The following is a 26,638-nucleotide window of genomic DNA, read 5'->3' on the forward strand; positions in this document are numbered from 1 at the left end:
GCTCTGTGGAGAAAGCTGAGTAGGAGTGACCATACGTCCTCTTTTTCTCGGATATGTCCGGCCGTGACCTCGAGACCGCCCAAAATGTCCAGGACTCGGCCTCCGCTCTCCACAGTCGCCATTCACCATGCCTACATGCACACCTGTTGTTCAATCGGACTGAATTCATTCCGATTGGTGAATCTGAATGGAGTGTTTACATGAACGCTTAACAAGTGATTGGTTGATGTGCGTTTTAGCATTGCTAAGAAAATTGTGTTTTCGTCTCGGTCGGGATCCGTGTGATGCAGAATGCATGACCTGCAAAGCTGGCACGTACGTGTCAGTGTCAAATAATAATGTAAACATAATGAATGGCGACTGCAGAAAGCAAAAGCCGAATCCCGGACACGTCCGATGCTCGTGGCTTCCTGTACGAGCCGCAATACAGCGAGGAACAGTTGCGGATGATGGAGGAATAAGAGGCGGCCGGAGCAGCCGCTGCAGTAGAGGAGGAAGAGGCAGACTCGAGCTGGGGCGGACTAACTCGTCATGGAGACTCACGATAAAAATTATAGTTTCGAGTCAACTAGTAGCCTATTTGTATAAATTCTTCCGATACTGCCCTCTGTAACTGGTAGACGGCCTCGTAGGGCAGCAAAAGGAAGTGCATTCTGGGAGTTGTTGTCTTTCATCCACATGAGCCAAAAATACATTTTCTGGCTTTTCTAGAAGGCACCAACTTATATAACATAAAAAATTTACATAAATGACCCAATTTAAATACACATTCATCTTTCAAGCTTGAAGTATCCCTTTAAGTACCGACTTAATGTAAAAATGTTTATTTTTTTTGTCATTTGGAAGTTGCAATCAAAATCCCTTTGTTTAAAAAAAAAAGGGGGCATGTGGACGTTTGATCAGAAAAAAAGGCATGATCAAATCCTAATGGTGAGTATGAGCAACATTGCTGTCTTAGCAGACACCACTAACTATAACACTTTGGCAGAAACTATATAGAAACCAGGGCAAAGTTTGGTAAGGTCACTGAATTAGTTCTATCTAAAGTAACACGGATCAGCTTCTATGAAGCCCTGACAGCTTCTTTGTCTTTCTCTCCATTCTTAAATGCTACAGTTCTTACTGGCTGTCAGCCGTATGGTTTACTGTGCCAAAGCTCCCGGTGCGTTCATTAATACACCAGCTGTGTTCCACTCCAGCACAATCCCCAAAATACACTCTATTCACACATCTGAGTATGAAGTAAAGATTGGCTGGTCCAAGGCAGATCATCGTCGATTACATGAGTGACAGCCAAAGTGCTCTTAGTGGAGCGAGAACACCCTCGTCATCCCAGATCATTTCACCCTGGTCATTTTCTTTGCTTCTTTGAGAAAGAGTGAAGCGGGAGTAAAACAGCATGTCACACAAGCCATCTCCAGCAGCCCATGCTCCACAAACACACACTTGTTTTTGGTAGGAAACCAGCTGCATGTTACTTATCTGTAAGATTTCTATCTCTCTCTCTCTCTCTCTCTCTCTCTCTCTCTCTCTCTCTCTCTCTCTCTCTCTCTCTCTCTCTCTCTCTCTCTCTCTCTCTCTCTCTCTCTCTCTCTCTCTCTCTCTCTCTCTCTCTCTCTCTCAGAATGGATAGTTTTTCCAGATGTTCCCAGAAAGCAGAAATATATGAGGGTTTTGGCAGAGCTTTTCAATGGGGGGCCCATTGCTCTCTCTATCCAGACATGAGGAGGGTGATATCATTAGGAACCATCTCAAACACATCTCAGTGTTTTATAACACCCTGAGAGAAGAAGCAGAGATTTACAACCCTCTCTACACATCAGTCCACCTGCTCAGAGCCTTCATGTCTCATTCAGGGCTTTCATAACAATGCATGCACGATTTGTTGACGACTCCTGGGCTTTGGAAGCACTTAAAAAAACGAACCAACATGTACAGTACCTGTCAAGAGTGTAATATCAATATCTAAATATTTTTTTGCAATAGCTCTTTCAAATAATCCTGTAACAGTCTCTGTGAATGGTTGTATATACACTAATAAATAAATTAGCAGAATATGTGGACTTTGTAGCCGATCCGGCAGATCAGATCAAATATTTTACGTCATTGACTGAATGTCTTTAGGAGTGATGGAAAAATCTGAAGACCGTCCGTCATTTTGACAGATTACACTGAGAGTGATCTACTGTAACTTAACTGTAATTCCCACTACTGTGCAGTTGGTGGCGAGTGCACATATTACAGCAATTATCTATTATCTAGTATTGTCTCGTCTTTGATCTCAGTTCATGACGTTTTTGTCCAGCATGTGGCTTTAGTCATTGTTATGTTCAAACAACAACATCAAATACAAGCAAGACGAGTCAAGAAAAGAGAACGCATTCCACCAACAGCAGCGGTTATGAGCATGTGACCGAAATCGTAAATCTTATTAGTTGACCAGCGTTTTTCCCAGTACGATAAAAATACATTAGAACCCCTCTCCATTACAAAAAAAAAAAAAAAAAAAACTGTCGCATTGACAGGATATCAATGTTACTGTGTGTCTGACGCATTAAAAGTTAAATGTTAATTGACCCTTCGCAGGGAGTTTCATTGACAGGGGATCTGACCAATCATAATCCGCCGAATCCGCCATTTTTGTCCGACAAAGCAGTCAGGAGAGTTAGTTGATTAACGTTGGAGGATTTTAACTTGATAAACATGTGTACTGACGCCTTTCCGCGGTTAAATAAACATTCCTTCTTATGTTCATTCATGTTTATTTGATGCTATAAATGAACTAAGGAAGAGATGATCGGTTCACGAGCAGCTTTAGCTCATGCTCTACTAATGGCGCTTTTCCACTACACAGTACCAGCTCGACTCGGCTCGACTCGACTCGCCTTTGTTTGGTTTTCCACTGTGTAAAAGTTGTACCTGTACCTGCTTCCAGATACTTTTTTTCGTATCACCTTCGGCGAGGTTCTGAGCGAGCTGAGGCGATACTAAAATGTGACGTGACACATGGCAGACTGCTGATTGGTCAGAGATAATCGTCACTAGACCGAGTATCCTGAATAACCCCGACATTTTTAAATAGTTTGGCCAGAGATTGTGTGATATACCCATTACTAATATTATGTAAAACAGCATACACTCGATTTCCTCCATTGTCCTGTGTGTGTGGGTAGCGGGTCTGTGTCGCGTCGCTATGACGACCAGGTACTATTGTGGAGGTACTATCTGCAATGGAAAACGGAGCGAAAAGCGAGCCAAGCCGAGACGAGGCGAGTCGAGGCGAGTTGAGTTGAGGTGGTACTGGTAATGGAAAAGCGCCAATAGATCTGACAGACACATTAAAGAGCCACAAAACGGTATTTATTGTTTAAATTCCTTTAAAATTTTACCAAATTTGGAAGGTGAAACTTTGTTTCATATCAAAAGTAACCAAAACGTAACCTGGTCTGTCCTGTCTGTCAGCATGTTGTCAGTGTCCTCTCTTCTCCGCGATGTATTTTTCACTGCGTGAGAACATGGCGTGGCGTGAGCTTGTCGGAGTAGCAACAGTAACTAAAGGCTCTTACTAAAAGTCTTTGTGAATGGTCAGTTGCACCACAATTTTGCACAACAATTAATCTTAGTGTTAAAAGGCCTTGGGACTTTAGGAAGTGTTAGAACATCCATGAAGTTCAGACATCCATGATGTGCATGAGATACTTAAAACCACATTGAACCTTTGGAACAGGTTTAAGCGGAGTTCAAGAGTCACATCATGAAGAAGACATGATGGGAATCATGAAAATAAAGTTTTGTAAACTACAGACATAATAATTGTAGGAATTTGGAAAAACTCACTCCTGACAGCATGGTTTATCTGTTTTCTGGCATTTTATAAACACAGATCATTTATAGATTTAATGTGCTGCTGAACAGTGCCAAGAAATAGTTGTCCACATCCACATACATGCACACACTGTTAAGGTCATTGTTTATTCCCTTCAGCTGAGTCATCACTTCATTGGCCAATCAGAAAGAGAGTCATGACCCCAGACACAAACATACACAAACATGCAAACTCAATATATTTATGCCACAACGCTTCAAATTAAAACATGCTCACTGTGCTACAAGAATATGGAGGACCAAACCTGCAGAAATTAAAAATGAATAAATAAATGAATAAATGTGACAAATAGATAAATAAATGTGAAAATATAAAAATAAATAAAGGAATAAACGACTTGATAAAATAAATATTTATAAATAATTATTTTTGTATTATTTTTCCCCTTAATGTATTTTCTGCTTTTATACATTTAAAAAAATCGTTTTAACTTTTATTTAGTGGTTATTTGTTTCTTTTTATATTTATTCTTACATTTATTTATACATTTATTTATTTCCACATGTATTTATTTTTAGATTTATTGATTCATTTATTTTTACATTTCTTTGTCTTGTATGATAATTAGGTGGGTTGGTCTTGCTTACCATTGGTTCATCGTTGATGAAGCGCTTGCTCGATTACTCTGGCTTTGTATAGTGACGTCGGGTGGTGTGTGACAGGCATAGACATGTATAGAAAGGCTAGATGGCTTACCGGCGCTGAGAGCCAATGGGACCCGACGACGTCACACGGCGGCCATCTTAGGACAGGACCGCTCGTCCAGTTATAACATTAAAGTCTATTGTGCATGTAGTGCTGAAATAACTATATTTTGCAAAATTTTCAACCGATTTTCAAACGGCTTGGTGTGTCATAAACGTCAGGGATGCCATGAAACACACAGCTACGCTGCAATGTTAAGCGTTTCTCAAAACGTGAAGCTACAATTTAAACATCGGCATCAGCACAAATCATAGCCACGTTAATAAGGTTTGTAATAAACCAAACCGTTTGTAAATCCGTCAAGAATTCAGCAAGTTACGAGCATTTTAGTTGGCGTATGTCACTCACCTTCCGTCCACAGCAGCAGGGAGCAGCAGCGCAGTCTCCTGACCTAAGATGGCCGCCAAGTGACGACACAGCTGACTCCGCCTTGAGCCATCTAGCCTTTCTATACATGTCTATGGTGACAGGTGTGTGGCCTACTATGGCGGACGTTTTACAAATAGCTAACGTTAGAGAGTTGCGCAATTTAGCAAATTAAGTTGGTAACGCATCAAATACTATGTGTTTTTTAGATTAGATGTGCTTATCGATGTTTTAGGACAGATATTTGCCAACATGAACGTCGAAGAACAGCCAGAGGAAAGGCAAGCTTGTTCGTCTTGCAAATCCTCTTCCTCTGTTGTAAGGCGTAAATACGGTAGTCTTGCAAATTCAGCTAGAACGCCTAGGAAAGTAAACAAACCAGCCATCATTTTAGAAGTGAAGGGGATAGTAACAGAAGTGCAATAAAAACAATTCTGACCTGTCAACTTGACGTGTTTAATTTTTCTTGCTTTTAGCTGGCAAAAAAAAAAAAAAAAAACTACTGAACAATAACCACCAATTTCTATAATATTTTATTAAACATTTTTTATGACAATTGTATGATCTAAGTCAGTGGTTCCCAACCTTTTTCCCTCCCTCCCTCCCTCCTTCCCTATGTACATATTTAACAATCCGTGTTCTCCTAATTACTTTATTAAAAAAAAGTTTTTAAAAAATCATATGCTAACAATGCCGATTTCAATTACAATTTCGTTATTTCAAATGTAGGCGTTTATCAGTTTGGACCAGTGCAGCGCGAGCCGATCGTGATCATGCGACGCTGTTACTATACAGCGCTAATAAGAGATCCAGTAAAGAAAGCATTAATTTGCCACAGAAGTAATAACATCGCTGCGAGATCTAGAGAGAAACATTCACATTTCTCCGTTATTAACGGATCAAACATCGCGTGGAAACCAGGAAGAAACATTGTGCCGTGAATGAACCATGGATTGTTGGATTGTTCCGATTTTCCTAGAAGCCATTGGTGGTTGAGAAAAGCAGCCATTTCAGTTATTTAGAGTCAAGATCTATTACAGAACAGTCATTAAACTAGAAAACCAACCATCCACTGGGTGTCTGACCCTGGGTGTGAAAAATCTCCTTACTATCGATTATCTGGCCTGACGATTCTATTCGTGAGCTCTCAGCCAATGATGCACTGAAGCTACACAAGGACCGCCTTCCTCATTTCCATGTTACACATGGAAATGTAAAAATAAATGAATCAATAAATAAATAAATCAAAAAATAAATACATGTGGAAAAAAATACATAAATAAATAAATCTAAACAATAAATGTAAGAATAAATAGCCTATATAAAAATAAATAAATAACGAATAAATAAAAGGTTAAACGATTTTTTAAATGTATAAAAGCAGAAAATAATACATTAAGGGGAATAACAAAAATATTTTTAATATAAAAATAAATTTGATTAAAAATGAGTCATATTTATTTTATCAAGTCGTTTATTCCTTTATTTATTTTCCTATTATCACATTTATTTATCTATTTATCACATTTATTTATCTATTTATTAATTTATCTATTCATTTATTCATTTTTAATTTCTGCAGGTTTGGTCCTCCATACAAGAACAGCTAAATGTCACTTCATTTTAAACACTTCTTGCTGAAAAACATCACAAAACCTTTTTCCAATGAAAGCAGACAAACACAAGAAATTAGTTTGATTGTGAAAACCTCGTGTTGTTGATTTTAACGTCCTATACTATAGGACCTATAGCTTTAAAAATGAAAAAAAGCAAGATGTGACAGAACATTGAAGTACACCCTTGTGAAAAAGAAGTGCGGGTGATTGTGTTGAGCTTGCACTTGTACAGTAGTGTACTTTAAATATTAAAAAGTATTTTTTTTACTACTTTGTGGATAATATAATATAAAGAGGGGGGTGGGGGAGCCACATAAGTGTACATAAAAGGGTACTCTTTCAGGACTACACTTTAAAAAGGTGCACTTAGTAAAACAATCAAATTAAAAGTTGTTGTTTGAAAGAATTACACATTTTGTACATGTGTTGACTAACAAACTAAAGTACATGTAAAGTACTTGATTATAATTTAACTGTGCCATGTTAGTCAATATTACATTATATAAATATATGTTAATGTACTACATTGCAACTGCATCATTATTACAACTTTGTAATTACTAATATAGAAAAATAGAAATGACATTAAAGCATATTTTAGTTTAAGTTAATGCTTGTCAATACATTTGTCAGTAAACTTGTATAGCAATTTTTCAAAGACAATCAAAGTAAAACCTTTACATACAGTATAAGAATGTCCTGGGTCAAAAAGCATTGTAAAGCTCAGCTAACTGTATTTAATATACATTTAAGCTATACTACAATATACATTAAATTTGCACTCAATGATATTCTTTTAAAATATATGAATTCTGTATAAGTACTCTTTTTAAAAGTATGCTAAAGTGTACTTCTTTTTGACGGGCAGCCATTGATTTGAGCTCCATGATCGCAGACATCATCAAGCTTCATTTGTGTTTATATCCCTCTGTCCACTACCCTCTCTCCCAATGAAATATAACGCTGTAAAAGCATTAGCCAAGCAGCTCTTCTTGCACCAAGCAGTCTGTTCGCCTTAGCTGGCTTACCCTACACTTACGTGTGTGTGTGTGTGTGTGTGTGTGTGTGTGTGTGTGTGTGTGTGTGTGTGTGTGTGTGTGTGTGTGTGTGTGTGTGTGTGTGTGAGTGTATGCTGAACACAGAAGTCTCCTGTCCTGCAGTGGTGAACTGTCAGAGCAGAACAAAATTTCACCTCAACAACAGAGAACTTCACAACATTCCTGTATTACAATGCAGGATGAAGAATCCCCATATGCAACATAAGAGAACATTTATTTTCACATTTTCTGAGGAAAACATGAGTGGCGCTTGTCTTTGTAAACTCCCGGCACAATGATACATAGTTGTGGGTGGTTGTCGGAGCATTGCAATGCAGTTGCTAAGGTGGCCTGGGTGGTTTTAAAATCGTCAAGGAATGAAAATACTTCCTATATACTTTCTAAATCCACGCTTTTGATATTATTGTGAACAATGCATTCGAGCATATGTTTAATTTTTTTATTTAACAGAAATCTTAATCAATATGTCATAACTTTCTAACGTTTCTTATAATTGACGGCAAGCTCACATTTGCATTCGTCTCCATCCAATCAACAACCAATGGACAGAACTTAGGCACTGTTTACAGCTGCTATTAAGATGCATTTTGGTCGATCGGTCCACAAGTGGCCAACGCTAAATACAGGTGTGAACGGGGTCTAAAACTTTTTGAGCTTGTTCACTTTCGACCACTTACAGAGGTAGTCGAAAACGCTTTCAATCCGGATTGCTTCCGTAGTGTAAACGCTCATGAGGTCAAATTTGTTCAAACAGCCACTTAAGACCCCAACATTTTTTTTTTTACGATAAATTGTTTCACTCGGATGCGTCACAATACAGAATAAATGATCTTTGCTACTTCCAGGTCATTGTTAGGGTGTGCTGTGTTGGTTGGTTGCGTACCAATTAACTACTTACTAAATATGATGTATCATTCATGTTTGTCCCATTAACAGGACAAAGTTTAATCATTTATAGTTCAATTCCAAGTAGGGCTATATCTCAGCAAACACTGCTAATGGCTGACTGCAAGAGACTCTTGTTCTCATTGTCTCGGTCTCTCAAATCTCTCTCTCTCTCTCTCTCTCTCTCTCTCTCTCTCTCTCTCTCTCTCTCTCTCTCTCTCTCTCTCTCTCTCTCTCAGTTAGAAGTAGATTAAATATGCATGAGCATTCTCTGGTTCCCTGCATGAATCCTCATGGAGCCTGTGGCCATGTGAGTCTGTTCGTCCTGCCTAGGTGAGGTTAGTTCATGGCAACCCACCCGTGGAAAACAATAAAGAAGGAATCATGTTCGTTCCACTTGAACTGATTCAATAGGTGGTTTCATTTCCTCTTTCTATCTAAGCTGTGCACCCTTCAGAGAATCCTGGCTGATGCAAACACCCATTAGAAAGAAACATCTCAAATTATATCTCTTTAATATCTCAATTGTAATTTCACTAGACCTAGAGATAAACGGAGAGCGAAGGGATACTTTAACTCAAGTCTACTGCTCCTTAGTCCTTGTCACCTTTATGTCATTACTATGGCTACCCTATGGTCCTTGTCACCAAAAGTACAGTTGTACAGCTATAAAAATGTGTAATTAAAAGTAAGAGACCTCGACAGGACTTTTTCTAATGAAATTATTCTCAGATCAAGTGATCTGAATTATCCTATTCATTTTTGAAGCTCTGTATTCTCACTATATTTCAACAATTGACTCATTTGTGCCTGCTTTTATTCATTCTAAGGAATTTAGGAGAAACATCTGAGAACTGAGCTTTGAAAGCAACCTTTGAGCAATAACAGGTTCAGATGAAGATGTTTGAATGGTTTTCATTTGTCTGATTGATGTTAGATTCTCTTACGATAATCTTGTAGTAAAAAGTGGGTGGGAAATAACGATCAGTCATGCAATTTCATGTGAAATGTGGATTATAATGTGTTTCACACATCATTTGACTGCACATATTTGAAGTCCAACTGTGGTACTGTGCTCACATCTTAATGCTTCTTTTCAAGATCAATGGGGAGCAACTGAGAAGCAGCTTCAAAGTGTTGGGTGTCTCATTTCATTAATAACATGCATCAAGAAAGCATAGATATGCTCTCAAACTTCTCTGAAATAAAGTTGACTGACCAAATAATAATCAAAGCAGCAAATCCAGCAGAAACAGCTAGAGCAGGTTTTCTGATGAAATGTAAAATACTGTACATCCAAAATCCACAGATTTTTACAGACGTTCACATGTCATAGGGGAACACAAATGTCTTACCATTTCTACGAGAAATGTTTGAAAAACATACAATGCAAAAACAACCTTCTTTGATGTGAATGAACCGTGTAAATGTTAAAAAGTGTATACAATATTTTGTCGCATGACGGCAGCAAAAACCTGTGTTTTACTAATATGATAAATGATAGAGGTACAAATAGAGGTAATACCAATGATTGGTTTGATCATGTAACCTACATTCATAATCTACGTCTAATTCTAATAAAAAAATAAAGGTCCCAAACTAGACCTTCCTATGTCGTAAGGGAACACAAGTCCCACACATGAAACTCAAGTCCTACTAAAGAGATGTTTAATTCTCCGATGTAAGATAATTTACACAATCCAGAAACCAACACACTGATCTGAAGATTCTTGATTGGATGTTTCTCTTTAATTTATCAGTGAGATTTAGATTGAAATAAATGTGTGAATGGATTTATATTTTTCCCGGTCTGCCTTAAGCATTCGCTCATTCTCTGGTCTAGTTATGTGAGCGTGAAAATTCTAGAAGAGATAACGGTTAGTTGAAGGCAGAGAGTGAGTATCCAGGTGAGTAGTGTGTATTCAGGCTTGACTTACAGGAGATCGCAGGGAGTTTGCAAGCAGAGCATGAGAAAGGATTCACAGGAGGATGTAAATCGTAGGATCGTAGGAGGATTCGTTAGGAGACCGCTGGAGTACAAGGTAAGTAGAGCGGGCAAGTAGTCCATTGTCCATTGATGAGACAAGACAAAGAGTAACGTCTCGGTTACGGATGTAACCCTCGTTCCCTGAGTAGGGAACGGAGACGTTACGTCGAAATGACGACGCATGGGGTTCGCTTAGAAGCCTATCATCTTCGAACAGTAATAAAACGAGCCAATGGCAAGCAAATGCCATGGGTCTGCTGAATTTGCATAGCATAACTCCGCCCCACCTTGTGGGTATAAAGGAAGTGAGCTGGCAACATGCAGATATGTTTCTTCGCTGAAGGAGCCAAGGCTGAACTCGGCTGTTCCAGCGGTACAGCGGAAGTGGCAGGAAGACGTAACGTCTCCGTTCCCTACTCAGGGAACGAGGGTTACATCCGTAACCGAGACGTTCCCTTTCGTTGTCACTTCGAGTTACGTCGAAATGACGACGAATGGGGTTACCAGTCCAATCACGCCACCTCGGCTGTCTTCCAGTGCCCTGCGTAAGTCTGAGCTCCCTGTCGTGACTAGCACGGACGAAGGACTCCTACTTAACACAGGAATACCAAGGTACACTGGGAGCATATCTCAGTGGAATATGCAATCAGTGCCCGCCCGAAGGGGGGACTTAAGAATAACATATGACCCGGAGGGGGGTGCATACGGAAAACACTGGGGTGTCCAGCCCGTAGGGTGGAGTATTTCAACCCCAGGGGTGGCAGACTGGCTTGCCAAGGGAAAGACACATGCTCGAGAGAGGCTTACAGTGGAATCCACACGTGGGGGTCGCCCAGAGGGGGAACCATGCACATGGTGGCACCTAGCCAACGCGAAAGCTGCCGGAGGCATAACTCTGGCGTTGACGTCAACAGCGCTGGAGGAACTCAGGGCTTACCAGGCTCACCTGAGGAAATATCGCACGTATCCAGTCCGTGGAGTGGAATGGCGAGCAAGCGAAGACACCTGAGCGGGTCCTAGCACCGGCTGGTTGAAGCGAGTACACGGGAGGACACTGGCTCCACTCGGAGATTATAGCTATAATCTGGCGAATGTGTAGGGTGTCGCCCAGCCTGCAGCTCTGCAGATGTCTGTTAGCAAGCGCCATGCGCTAGAGCCCAAGAGGAGGCCACACTCCGGGTGGAGTGGGCCATCACACCAAGGGGGCACGGTCGGCCTTGCTGCTGTTGTAAGCCAAAGCAATGGCGTCCACTATCCAGTGAGACAACCTTTGCTTGGAGAGAGCCTTTCCCTTCAGCTTCCCACCATAACAGACAAAGAGCTGGTCTGAGGTCCTGAAACACTGCGTTCTGTCTAAGTAAGCACGGAGTGCGCGTACTGGACAGAGCAATGCCAAGGCTGGGTCTGCCTCCTCCAGGGGCAGCGCTTGCAGGTTCACCACCTGGTCCCGGAAGGGAGTGGTGGGAACCTTGGGCACATATCCAGGCCGGGGTCTCAGGATCACGTGAGAAAAGGCCGGCCCGAATTCCAGGCACGCTTCGTCCACAGAAAATGCGTGCAGGTCCCCTACCCTCTTTATGGAGGCCAAAGCAACCAGGAGCGCTGTCTTAACTGACAGGAACTTAAGCTCCACTGATTGCAGAGGCTCAAAGGGAGCACTCTGCAGGGCATTTAGTACCACTGAGAGGTCCCAAGAGGGAACGAGAGGAGGGCGAGGAGGCTGTGTTCTCCTCGCTCCTCTCAGGAACCTGATGACCAGGTCGTGCTTTCCCACGGACTTACCATCAACTGCATCGTGATGTGCGGCGATAGCGGCAACATATATTTTCAGGTTGGAGGGAGACAGCCTTCGCTCCAACCCATCCTGCAGGAAGGAAAGCACGACACTGATCGGGCATGATCTGGGGTCTTCTGAGTGAGAAGAGCACCAAAGACGAAGAGGTTCCACTTCAACGCGTAGGCATGTCTAGTGGACGACGCTCTAGCGGAAGTGATGGTAGCCACCACCGCTGGTGGTAGGGTACTCAAACCTGCCTCGTCCCGTCCAGGAGCCACACGTGGAGGTTCCAAAGATCGGGACGAGGGTGCCAAGGGGTGCCCCGTCCCTGAGAAAGGAGGTCCTTCCTCAGAGGAATTGGCCAGGGAGGTGCTGTCGCGAGGAGTACAAGTTCTGAGAACCAGGTTCGGGTGGGCCAGTGCGGCGCAACCAATATGACCTGCTCCTCGTCCTCCCTGATCTTGCACAGGTCTGTGCAAGAAGGCTCACTGGGGGAACGCATACTTGCGGAGGCCCCGGGGCCAGCTGTGCGCCAGAGCGTCCGTGCCGAGCGTGCCCTCGGTCAGGGAGTAAAACTGGGCGCAGTGGGACGAGTCGTGGGAGGCAAACAGGTCTACCTGTGCGTCCCCGAACTGATCCCAATCAGCTGGACCGCCTGGGGATGGAGTCTCCATTCTCTCGGAAGAGGCTGAAGCCGTGAGAGCTCGTCGGCTGCACAGTTCAGGTCTCCCGGAATATAAATGGCTTGAAGCGACCTCAGATGCTTCTGACTCCATATGAGGAGGTGGCGGGCGAGTTGCGACATACGGCGGGAGCGTAGACCACCTTGTCGGTTGATGTACGCTACTGTCGCGGTATTGTCTGATGGGACTAGTACGTGCTGGTTCTTGAGCAGCGCCCGGAAGCGGTGCAGAGCGAGACGTACTGCCAGCAACTCGAGGCAATTGACATGCCATAGGCGGTGGGGACCTGTCCAGGAGCCCGCGGCAGCATGTCCATTGCACATGGCGGCCCAGCCCGTGGAGGAGGCATCCGTTGAGACAACAACATGCCTGGAAACTCGTTCTAAGGGCACTCCGGCCCGAGAAGCTGAGATTCGTCCACGGGGAGAAGGTCTGATGGCAGGTCGGAGTAACTGGTACTCGGAACGTGCCCTGACGCCATGCCCACCTCGGGACTCGATCGCAAAGCCAGTGCTGAAGCGGTCTCATATGAAGCAATCCGAGCGGCGTTGCCGCGGCTGCAGATGCCATATGCCCCAGGAGCCTCTGAAAAAGTTTCAGTGGAACCGCACTCTTGCCCTCAGATTGTCTCAGGCAAGTCAGCAGTGACTGCGCGCAGCGCGCTCGTAAGCTGCGCGCACATGGCGACCGAGTCGAATTTCCTACCGAGAAAAGAGATCCTCTGCACGGCGCAAAGTTTGCTCTTCTCCCAGTTGTCCCGAAGGCCCAGACGGGCTAGGTGCCGGAGCACTAGGTCCCTGTGTTCGCAACCCTGGTCCGAGAGTGAGCTAGGATTAGCCAGTCATCGGGATAATTCAGGATGCGAACCCCGTGCTGCCGTAGCGGCACAAGGGCTGCCTCGACGACCTTCGTGAAGACGCGAGGAGACAGGGCCAACCCGAATGGGAGAACTGCGTACTGGTATGCCTGCCCCTCGAAAGCAAACCGCAAGAACGGTCTGTGTCGAGAAAAAATGGAGACATGAAGTAGGCGTCCTTCAGGTCGATCGCTGCAAACCAATCCTGTGGCTGCACACATTCGAAAATGCGCTTGGCCATGAGCCTCTTGAACGGAAGCCTGTGAAGGGAACGGTTCAAGACGCGCAGATCCAGGATTGGCCGTAACCCACCGGATATCCTGGGGACAATGAAGTAGGGCTGTAGAAGCCGGACCTCATTGCGGCTGGAGGGACAGTCTCGATCGCACCCTTCGCCAGCAGGGTGGCGACCTCCGCTCTCATGACAGGGGCATAGCCACCGACCATAGTGAAGCGGACTCCCCTGAAGCGGGGAGGAGACCGTGCGAACTGAATCGCATAGCCGAGCCTGATGGTTCGCGCAAGCCAGCGGGACAGGGGGGAAGCTCTAACCAGGCTCCCACGGACTGTGCCAGCGGGGTCATGCGAACGACAGACGTCCCCCCGGGGGTGCAGCGAAGCGGAATAACCGGCCCAGACGTGGGTGGCATAGCGGCCCGGTGTGGGGGCACGGTCATAGCCGCGTCCTGCCAGAGGAGGCCAGGGAAGGACCAGCGTTCCACAGGGGCGTGCTCTGGCAGGGGTCTGGCGACAGAGGGGGACGAGAGTGGCGAGGCCCGTGAGCGTGCGCACTGTCATCCGAGAACTCTGTGACAGAGGAGGGCGAGAGTGGCGGGACCCGAGGGTGGCGCGCACTGTCGTCCGAGAACTCTGTGTGCTCAGAGATGGGAGAGACAGTTCTTTGGAAAAAGAGGTTTTCCCCCGGCCCTCCACCGGGGGAAGGAGTGGCCCTGCAACCACCTCCTAGAAAGAACTGCAACCCATCTCTGAGCTGCCCGTAACGGGAGCACCGCATTGCTGCGGGGCTGGTACGGGCTGGGGCGCCTTCCTGCGACTACCTCCACGGCACGGCCTGGGTAAAGGGTGCTGCTAGGGCCGGCAGGGAGTGTTGCAGGAGGGCGCCCTCGGCGGCGAGCGGAATGAGGCAGCTGAGCCGGCGGCTGAGCAGCTGGCCGCGGGATCAGAGCCTCAGTCTGCTCTGGGCAGCCGAGAACTCTGGGCAGAGTCCTCGACTGCGCCGCCGAGGAGGCCAGTCTGGGATATGGGGAGTTGAGGAAGCGGGTTCGCTCAACCTCGCCCATATCAACCAGACTAAGCCAGTTTTTGTCTCTGGACCACATATGTGGACATCACCTGACCCAGGGAGCGTGTGGTCACCTTCGTCGCCCGTAGAGCGAGGTCGGTGGCGGCACGCAGCTCTTGCAAGAGCCCTGGACCAGCCCTACCCTCGTGCATTAGCAATGAGCACCCCTGGCCTGGTAGACCTGAAGGATGGGCATAGCATGCAGTGAGGTGGCAGCCAGCCCCGCAGCTCTATAGATCTCTGCCACCGGAGTAGACAAAAACCTACATGCTTTGGGGTGGGTGGGTGCTTAGGGCCGCCACGCCAGTGGAGGCGCTGTGGGGACACAGTTGTGTTGCCACAGAACACTCCATAGGGGGAACCCCAGTGTACCCACTGGCCGCGACCTCATCGAGGGCAGAGAAGGCGGAAGAGGCCGCTGAGTAATCTCATGACCTCTTCATGCACGTCCAGGAAGAAAGGAATTGGGGGCGGGCCGACGTGTGCCGGTGCGTCCCCAAAAACCGATCATCAGCTTTAAGCACCTGGGACATGGCGGAGGGTTCCACACAAGCCCAAATGCTCGCGACTGCCCGGGGAAGCATGGCAGAGTTCTGGTTCAGACTCGGGCAATGCTGGCACACCCGGAGGAGGCAGCACAGCCGAGTCTTCTCCAGCGTACTCACGCCCACCTTGTGATGCGGCGATAGACAAGATTTCATCTGCCGGGGCATCGAATGAAATGCTGGACCAGCCCGCAACCTCTGGCCGGGACTGGTCAGCGATCTCATCCGGATACCACACGGGTTGCAATGTGAAGAGGAGTGTGTGGACCGAGGATAGATCGTCGGGTTGGTTCCACACAGCAGCCTCTGATCACCCTGGCCACCAGCCGAAGTATTCCCTCTTGTGAAGAGAATAGATCGGGGTGTGGATGAGGGGACTCTCTCTCGAGGAGGTCATCGAGTCTCGATCGTTACATTGCGATGGTCATGTCCCCGCAATGAGAACATGACGCATCCACGAACGCTGTCTGTGCGTTTGCCCAAACACATCAGACAGCGTCCGTGCCCATCAGCTGATTTAATCTGTGTATCGCACCCAGAAACGCACGGGCGAACCGTCTTTAAAAAGACGCGCCGCGTGCAGCTCTTTTAGAGAGATAAAACTCAAACAGCAGTGTTGAAGCGCCCAGGGAGAGACACACGACTGGCAGACCACTGCGCAGATCGGCAGGCAATATGAAGCTCGCTGGAATTCGCCGTCACACCAACACTTCTGAAGAGTAGCTCGTCTCGAAGAGTGAAGAGAGATGATCTCAGAATGGCTTGTGGAGTGAAGAATGCTCTTGGCTCCGAAAGCGAAAACATATCTGCATGTTGCCAGCTCACTTCCTTTATACCCACAAGGTGGGGCGGAGTTATGCTATGCAAATTCAGCAGACCCATGGCATTTGCTTGCCATTGGCTCGTTTTATTACTGTTCGAAGATGATAGGCTTCTAAGCGAACCCCATTCGTCGTCATTTCGACGTAACTCGAAGTGACAACGAAAGGGAACTGAGGTGTGCTTATGTGCAGGGGCTGATCAGAGTGATTGACAAGGGACAGATGCAGTTGCTTAGCATTCTGTTGAGTGTACCTTTGATTGTTTGTATATTACGCTGTACCCACATTGGACCAGCGGTTTGGAAAATGAATGTAAGGATGATTCATCTGCGGGCACTAATCTGCGGGAATTAATTCAGCACGCAACTCTCACAGTGCATTATGCGTATTCTATAGCCATTGAGAGTACATCAGAGGTGTTTCTCAATACTCAATTTGACACGTCCTCGTTTCCTTGCTCCTAGGTCCTCTAGCCCATGACCCGGAAACCGATAGAATTCAGCCATCATAAAGGACATCTGAAATAAAATAGCTTAAATATAACTCTACATCCTTGCCCCATTTAGTATACGCGGTTCTATGAATATGCAAATGAGGCCCACCTCACAGCAACTCAGAGATCCACTCGTTGACGATCACACGTTGATCTGATTGGTTACAAGGTAGTTTGTGACGTCAGAAACACCAGCAATTTCAAACTGTGTTTTTGACACTGTCTTTGGTTCACTGCAGTTTTATGGATAAAATACTCAGCAATGGTGTTGACTTATGAATTTACACATCGTTTGTCTTTGCATATTAAAAGCATATTAAAAACATCACATACTGTAAACATATAAACAACATTAAAAGCTTGATTTTCACCACAGCGGGACTTTAAATAATATAATTGATCATAAATGCAAAAGAATCAACTGACCGATTAATTCCATGAATTCAGTATTAGATTCCAAATTCACAGAATTGGGACTAATTGGGACTTTTTACCCAGAGTTAAGAAACCCTACTATAGAGTGCATGGTTCATATCTCAAGCTTTGTGCAGTCACATAAACCCTGTGTGTTGCAAAACAGCCAATGAGAATTTGAGTCAAGAATTTTTTTTTTTTTTTTGCTGATGCGAAAGTGTGAGACAAGATGATTATTTAAACTAAGCTGTGTACTGACACTGCAAATATTCAACTAAGGATGACCAAGGGTTAACTATTTAAATTATGAAAAGCCCTTATATGGTTAACCCAGGGTTAAGCATAATGTGAAAACCCATTATGTGTTCTTGAGCCAATTATCAGCAAATCAGAGTAGCCATGAAGTCATTTTGCTGCAGCTCTAGTGAGTACTTATAGGCGACTGGCTTAAAATTAGTGTATATTAAAATAGGAAAAAGTGTTTTACCATCAAAAAATTACACACATCACCTTTTAAGGAAAGTCTGATTTATCATTAAGCCTGCATGTAGGTGAGAAATGCAGTTGAACTTTGCAGGCGCAATCTGCCATCGCGCATCAAAAACAAACAGAATTATCTGTTGGACTGGTGAATGGAGCAGCATCTTTATCAGTAGAGCGCAGATGCAGACTCACAGGTCTCCAGGGAATAGCTCCCCCAATCCATCTAAAAGCCTCATTCAAAGCAGAGGATCAGCTAATGAGATCTGACTCCATTAGTCTGCAGTGCTAAGTGTCCGTCCATGCTTACGTAGCACAGGAACAGACAGCGGAAATGGGGATCCCTCTCACTAAACCTCATCTCCCTCAACGTCATATCATGACTCTTTAATCCACTCAAATCTGTTCTCACTCGCGCTATAAACCCACCACCTCAAACCGGCCAATTAGCCATCTGCCACACTACAACTGTGTGTGTGTGTGTGTGTGTGTAAGGGTTGGGGGTTACTTAGTTTGAGTTATTGGAAAACTAAAAAGATAAAACTGACTTAAAATTGCCTAGGGACATTTGGGGCGTCCTTTACTTATATTACTTAGCAATGTTTGTGATTTCATTGCTATAGTTTGACAACAAATGAATCCCCAGAAGTGAGTTTGGGGATGCACAATTTGAAAAAATGTGAGCGAGGTTTGTGTTTGTGTTATTTATTTATTTTTTCCAATACACATATCTAACCATTCTTAAATCAAGATACATTTACTTGAGAAGAAAATAACGTAAGTTAGTCTTGTTTTCTGCTGAATTTATATATATAAAAAAGACTTTTATGCTCAAAACAAGAAAAAAATATCTGTCAATGGGGGTAAGAACAATAAACTTAATTCAAAGGAAAAAAGACGTCTATTTTTCGTACCCCACTGGCAGATATTTTTTCTTGTTTTAGGCATAAACTCACTTTAATATGTTTTTCAGAATACAAAACGTAATATCTTGAGTCATTTTGTTTCTCAAGTAAATGTATCTCGATTTTTATTAACTGTGTGTGTGTGTGTATGTGTACCAGCTACACAAAAATGTGTGTGAGAGAGGTGGAGAGGTAAAGACATTAAAGGGATGGAAAATGCAAACTGGAAAACAGAGAAAACCACAAGAAATGAAAGGCAAAAGAGGTGATGTGGCAGACAGACACACGCTGGCCGTCAGTGGAGTGTATTGTGTGAGCTGATGCTGGAGCATCATGCTCTATTGTTCTTCCTCACACTGGAGCCCACGAGCAGGGCACAGACAGCGTGGTGTGTGTGTGAGACAGAGAGGGGGGGAAGGGGTGTGCACAAATGAACGCACAAACACACACTTTGGCAGAAAGCCAAGGCTTTTTTCCAGCACCGGCTGTGCATGTCTCTTGCTGTGTGTCAGTCTAATCAGTCTAAATCAGACTGTGGCATTGTAGGATTTATCAGCAGTTTCCAGCCTTGTCTCATGCACACATGAACTAGAATCATTCAATCAAAGCATATATTTTCAAATTTATTTTGAGAATTGTATTCTCTCTCTATCTCTTTCTCATTCTGTTATTGTTTCATTTTCGTTTTCATGGACTTTTAGTTTGTTTCTCAATATTTCCATTGTTTCCCTTCAATTGTCATGGTTTTTAGCTTGGGTTCATTTGTTGTCATGGTGACATCCACATGTTCCTTGTTCAGTTTATTTGTTGCCTTGTTGCCCAACCAGGCAATGGCTGTGTCAGAAAACTGATAAATGCTGCCTTCGGAGGAAATATTGCAAGGTAGGAAGGCATCAAGGCCCGTCCAAATCCAATGCTAGCTTCACTTCCTGTCTCCTGAGATTCCTTCATCTGAATAATTTTTGAAGGCATCATAGATGTATCCTATTACGAGTTAAAGCAATGTAAAAACATATGTTGTCATAACTTATTGAGGATATCATTTTTTTTACAGTGTAGATGTAAATGTTTGACCTAATGAGAAATGACTACTGAAGTAATTATATATTTGCCGTTTTCACCAAAGCTCACTCTATTTTGCAGTAGATCATTAAATCATTACACTGCTTTAAAAGTCTGTCCAAAATCAGTTTTGTAAGGAAACTTTGTGCGCAAACGCTGCCTGCGAAGTCATTTAGATCACAATTCTAACAATATTTCACAATACTAATATTTTACTGTATTTTTAATCAAATAATATCAGCCTTTGTGAGCATAAGAGAAAACATGAAAACATTTTAACCTTAACATTACAATGTTTTTTTAGTTTTTTTTTTATATAACAAATGAATTATGTTGCTATTTTTACCCTTGTATATTTTTGGCAACAGGACATTATGTCAATAGCAGGATTATAAAAGTCACTGGCCAACTGGCGAGTACGCTTTATTTACTTGCCAAAGCCAATTTCCACTTCTCTCTTCTGACTGCACTGAGTGGAAACAGATCCCGATCTGCCAAAAACCAAACCAGGACTGCACCATGAGTACAGCATCACGTTTAGAGAACCAAGGCTGATTCATGAATGCTTTAGGAACAAATCATATGGTAAGAGACTCCAAAAACACATTTACTGTAATATGTTGCTCAGGAGATACCATCCCTGCAATGCATCAGCTGTTAATGGTTCTTATTGCCCTGGATAAAAGTATATACTATAGGAGAAAAAAGATAGTAGGGCTCGTAATGATCTACATATCACACACTGCATCAATTACATCACATGATAAAAATGATAAATCAGTGAAACTGGAGAATCTACAGTACATTGTGTGTGTCTGTAAGAGGCATGTTGGCATGTAAACATGCCATGTCCATGTTTTATGGGGACATTCCATAGACATAATGATTTTTATACTGAAAATGTTTATATTCTGCCCCCTTTACACTAACTTTTTGCATTTTTACATTTTCAAAAAAATATCACTTAGTATGATTACACAAGGCCAATATTTTCATATACCTATATTTGAGGGGACATTTGGTCCCCACAACACACACACACACACACTTTACTTCAGTGAAAAGTTTAACAACGGTTGGTCGTCGATTATTGTCACGGGTTCATCATAAATCTTCCCCATTAGTGGCACATATTTACCAAAGATTTGTCAAAAAGATGTTTGCCATTAGTGGCAAAATGTTCATTGTTGCCAGAGGTTTTCAGCAAATCCGGAGTACTGGAAAAGAGCAGCAAACTTCTCCCAGACATTGACCATGAATTAACAACAAGTTGTTGCAGGGGTCACTGTCTGCAGTCATGAATCATATCATTTGTTCAGACAGTTTAGTCAATATCTGCATCAGTTTCCATAGTAATGACATAAGCATCAGAACAATAACAAGATACGTAAGAGAGCATGACATCTTGTTGTGATGCTAAACTACAGAAGCACACAACGTACAATGTACAACCCCATAAGCATCAGTACGTATATACGCTCATATGCACTTAACCACACTTTATTACATAGTGAAATCTACATGTGAGTGTACATGAGAGAACTGAGACAGACAATACTGCACTTTGTGTATGACGTTAAAGACATTTACTTGAAACTGGATCTGGACTGACTGCTTAAACTGTTTATTTCCCCAAATCTGGAAATTCACTGTTAATCGGATTTCAAACCACATTCAAATGTGGTTTGGATCAGGTTTGTACGATTTCAGTTTCAGTTCAGACAACAAACAAACTAAACGGATTTGAGTTGTATATGCCAAGAAATCAGATTTTTGCGGCCTACTAAACAAAGCCTTAAAAAACCCTGTCAAAAGCAGACACTTCCCAACCGGATTTGCAAATAATCTTTAAAGCCTGGACAACCTCCACCCAATGCATTGATCAGATGACTGATTATCAATTAACAACCACCTTAGAGAGGACAACAGAACCCAAATGCTTCACAATAAAACAACGGTTGCATTTCATTGATCCGGTGTTGTGAGCCAGTTACACACAGTCATACTGTTTAATAAGCAGTGCTAAAGAGGTCTTCAGAAGGAAGGAACAGCTTATAACAGGAAGGATAACAAAGGAGGGGTCCAAATATGACAATCAACACAATTATCATAAGAGGAAAGAGGTTGTTCTCTCATTTTGTTCTCTCAAGAGCACTCTATCTATAGCAGTATGTAGTATGGAGGTTAATCCAACCGTAAATACTGAATACACATGCAGCGAGTGAGCCATGTGGCCGAGGGTATAAAAACCTCTTCAGATTGCTGAGTGTGGTGCTTGTGAATGTATTACTGTTCACTCAGCCACGTAACGTCTTTTCTCTAGGAGGGCAAACACCCACTACAACTGGATATGGCAGAAGAAAGAAGATTTATGGTCCTATTCACTCTGCCCCTGTCTTCCTCCATTATATCCTCCTGACTTTTTGTTGGCCCTAGGGGCAGCGGCTGCCAGGATGTATCTGTCTGTCCATTGATGACGGCCGATGGCCATGTTCTGCAGATGTCCTCACTTCCACTGGGTAAAACCACAGTAAAAAAGCCCCTCTGCTACACCAGACCTCCAAACATCTGCAAATCATTGGCACTGGAGATCTCAAAACCAATACTCTGCACAACTCAACAATGTCTTTATGATCATGCCTAAAAATAGCCTGCTTTGTTCTTTATTTGCTCTGAAGTTGTAGGTGAGAAGAAACCCTCAGAATTGCTTATACGTCGGCATGGAACTTATTCTGCACCGATTCTGCTAGAGACATGAACGATATCTAAATCATGCAGCGTGTTGAAGAGGTTTGCTATTACTTTGTGATTGGACTTACTTACTAAGCAGATTAAAAATCCCATCGACATGCATATATTGATGGAGGGATCAGAATATTAACACAATCTCATGGCAAAGCATAAGTATTTTACGTTTTGGTGAATAGGTGGTGAATTCATATTCATATCTCATTCGTAGATTTTCGTACGATTTGCTCACACCCCAGTGATGGTTATGTTTAGAGGTGGACCTTTTATTCTAAAAATCATGTTTTTGTACAATGAATTCATACACTCAGAATAAATGTGTAAAAGTGTTACCTTCGGGGGTGCAATGGATTGTCACTGGGGCATTACCCTTAAAAGGATACATTTGTACATTATCAACCCCTAAAAATGTCATATGGTAAGTATTGTTACTTTTAAGCCTGGTTCACACGGGACGATTTTAAAATTGTTGGCCGATTTTCCAAACCTGAGACCTGTGGGGTACACAAGGCGATAAAAAATCACGGGTCTAACAGTTTTGGTCGTACAGTGTGTGGTGCGCAACCACACGGCAAAATCAACACATCACACACAAACCGATTTGACTCCTGAGCATTCCCAGGTCAGACGGGAAATCTCGCAAAATCCCTCGAGATCAAACGTGACTTCAGAGTAAACAATCATGGCGGATGAAGAGGATGCAGTGGCGATAGTTTGTAGTTTGTTTTTAACCGGAAAAAAAGCCCTGTTATCCTCCATCTCCGACGTCCACCGGACTTTCTGGTGCGCCATACCGCCGGCTGTTTTGATTTTGTTTCCCGGTGCTTCATCGCCGCCTCGTCACCTCGCTTTCTGATTGGCTACACGCCACAGTCCATAGGCTGCGTGCTCGTTTGTCCCCGGGGGACACCACACACGAGGAGAAATCAGGCCAAAAAATCGATATCCCCGATTTGAGATCGGAGCGGTCCCGACGTCCTTCTGAGCAGACGAGAGCAGTCTTAACACACCACACACGGCAGGAATATCTGATCATATTATTTAACAATAATCGGAGCATCCTTAAGATTGTCGGAAGGGGTGAATCGGGGCTAAAATCGGCCTAATTATGCCGTGTGAACCAGCCTTAAGGTACTAATATGCACTTTTTAGGGGTATGAAATTACAAAGATGTCCTTTTCAGTGTACTACCCCAGTGACAACCCATTATCACTAAAGGTAAAAATTTTCCCCAAAAAATTCTGAGAATGTACAAAATCACCACCTTAAATTTTTTTTTTTTTTTTTTCATGAAATGTGGCCACCTGAAACCCTTTACACCACACAGCAACGCCCTGGCAACCATCAACACCACTCTATGGCAGTGAAATCCATACAATAATTAAGGAAATATTAGGGTACGTTTACACGACAACGATATGCTTAAAACTGAGATTTTCCTTTCCTTTGAGATTTCTGCGTACAGACGACACCATTGTCAAACTGATCCCCATTCACAAGGATCCGCGAAAATTACAAAAAAAAACGCTGTATTCTGCAGCCAGAACATTAGATGGCGACGAAACACTATAGATTGAACACGTTATACCGAGATTCATGTTTTTGCTGTTTACACGGAGACCGTTTTCCAAAACTTGCACTTTGAATCCCGTTTTCAAGCGTTTGCGTTTTCAGGCATCCCAGTCTCAATGAAAAAACGCCTGCGGTGATTACGTTGGGTCTTGAGATAAGTCTTTATTAATCGATAATCTGCCTCTGCAATCATAATGTTGTGTGATATTGCCTCTAAATGTTCATATCAGCTGGAAACTGCAGTGGTTTGTATGCATTAGTATGTGTTTTTGCATGAGTATTGCAAAAATGTAGGCAGAGGCACATTTTTCCAATGTGTTGCTACAATCTAGTTCAGTTTGTTTATATTTCAGGATTTTTCTTTCAGTTATTTGTGGGTTTACTCTGAGACATGGTTGTTAATTATCAGACGGTCTTTGCAGATATGACCTTCAGATCAAAAACTGAGACATTGTACACACTTCCTCCAAAAAAAAAAAAAAAAAATCACCTTGAACCTCGCATTGATAAGACCGAAAGAAAGGCAGCACAGCTGTTTGGTTGAGCTAACAAGTGGGAGAACTAGTTTGTGTTTTGTGTTATGCCACGTGTTAGCTGTTTGTGTGTGCGTATGAGAGAGTGAGCATAGTGCACCCGCATCCTGACCTATAGCCCACTGTGTAAAGCAGCAGGGTTTAAGCATCACTCCTCAGCAGGGGTCTCACAGCCTGGACCACTTACCCAAACATTAGCATTTCTTCCAGCCATTTCCTCTCTAAAACTCCAGAAGTGCTGCACATGACACAATGTCTTGCCACTACGCTGAGTCCGCTTTTAAATGTCAAAGGTTGTTGTGGAATCATTGTTTACATATGAAAACTGCACTCAGCTCAACATACACATTCTATATATTTATGTCCACTTTGCAAAGACAATAAGAACAACATAAATTGTATGGATGCATGTTACAAGGAATTTGCGTGTTACAAATGTGTATGTGGCAATCCTTTTAGAACTGGGGTTAAACATACATTAAACTTCTGGGCACATCTGACACTCACAAGCGCTGTTACACAGATGACGCGTATATTAAGAGTGGAGTGTTTGAAATTAGCTTCTTCCCACTGTACCATGAGCCCAGCATGAAGCCCAGTTAAGCATGAAAATGACCATGATTTGACACTTAACAGACTTATATGACAACAAACCAGCCATTTTGTGTGCATAAGAACAAATTACCACAATCCAGATTCTGTAAATAAGGCATGAGAAGTTATCCAGCAGTTGTGCTGTTCAGGAGATATGGGATGGGATGGGCTGCTTTTCAGACTACACGACTAAAGCTCAGTGTAGCTGTCAGTCAAAGCAGGATAATGGCACTAATGCTCAGCATCACCCATCACACAAACCTGGACCTCAAGCATCCTTAAACCATAATACCCTGATTTATCCCATTAGCCTTCATCTTTTTATTTAATCTTCTATTGAAGACTACCTCTTTCTCAATTCAGTTTCAAAACAAAAACTAGGCTACATTTCCATTCCAAGCTGCACCAAATAAATACAAAATAGATAAAAAAAAATGTAATAAATGAGAAAATAGCTATTAACCAAATAAAATACATTAAAGCCTAATTAAAATGTGCAGTGCAAACCATTGAGCAATTGGGAAATTAAAAAGTAGCCTAATAAATTACGAAGGTAACAGAGATAAACCTCTTGAAGTAAGAATGCAAAGCGACACCATATGTGCGCTATTAATTGTCATAATTAGCCAAACGCAGGCCTATCTATAGAGATCACTGTCTCTCCATCTCTCCTCTCACCGTACCTGTTTTGAAGAACGCATCCGTGTCTGAATCAGTGGGTCCGTCCTCCGCCGCTTCAGCAGGATTCATCTTTCCTCTCAGATCTCACAAATCAAAATAACGAGAAATATATCCAGATTCAGCGCTCCATCATCTCTATGTCTGTGTTTTGACTGCACAGCCCTCGATCAAAGCGACAAAGCGCAGCTCTGCATTGCCTTCTATTGTCTCCAGATGCGCCTCTCCTCCTGCGATCGCTCCTTTCGCTTCTTATGAGCCGGTTCTTTTGAACCGGTTCCCCAATTGGACTGATCGATTCGTTCGCGAATTGGTCAGGACGGTTCTCGAGACTAGTTTCGGTCTTGTCCGATTCGAAATGAGCCCTAGGGCCGGTGAACACAATCCTCAGTAATTGGGTTTTCGGATGATTTGATCAGTGGGCCAGTGGGGTTGGAAAGCAACCAACCTTATAGGCTACTGTAGCCGAATGGATGGAGGAAACATGTTTACAACTTGTGCGTTTAATGACATAATGTGACATACGACAAAGAGATTGGTTTCAATAGTGTATTGGAAACATGAGATACATCCAAACGATGTGCATATAGAGGCTAGGTCTGCAAAAGTCTCAGTCGTATTTCCAACTGGCAAAAAAGTAGCCTAGGCTGAAAGTAACTTCATGTTGCATG

General features: G+C 43.3%; 1 protein-coding gene across 2 annotated transcripts in view; it reads right to left on the bottom strand.

The window, feature by feature from the left end:
* kalrna (kalirin RhoGEF kinase a) overlaps positions 1-26,139 on the bottom strand; it is a 277,075-nt gene extending 250,936 nt beyond the window's left edge. For both annotated transcript variants that reach the window (XM_079619850.1, XM_079619849.1), the window contains exon 1: positions 25,973-26,139. In XM_079619850.1, the coding sequence (XP_079475976.1) occupies positions 25,973-26,039 (67 nt within the window). In that variant the 5' untranslated portion in view covers positions 26,040-26,139. The remainder of the gene's footprint in view (positions 1-25,972) is intronic.
* Positions 26,140-26,638: the final 499 nt, after the last annotated feature.

Source organism: Phoxinus phoxinus (assembly GCF_949152265.1).
Source record: "Phoxinus phoxinus genome assembly, chromosome: 7".
NCBI lineage: Eukaryota > Metazoa > Chordata > Actinopteri > Cypriniformes > Leuciscidae > Phoxinus > Phoxinus phoxinus.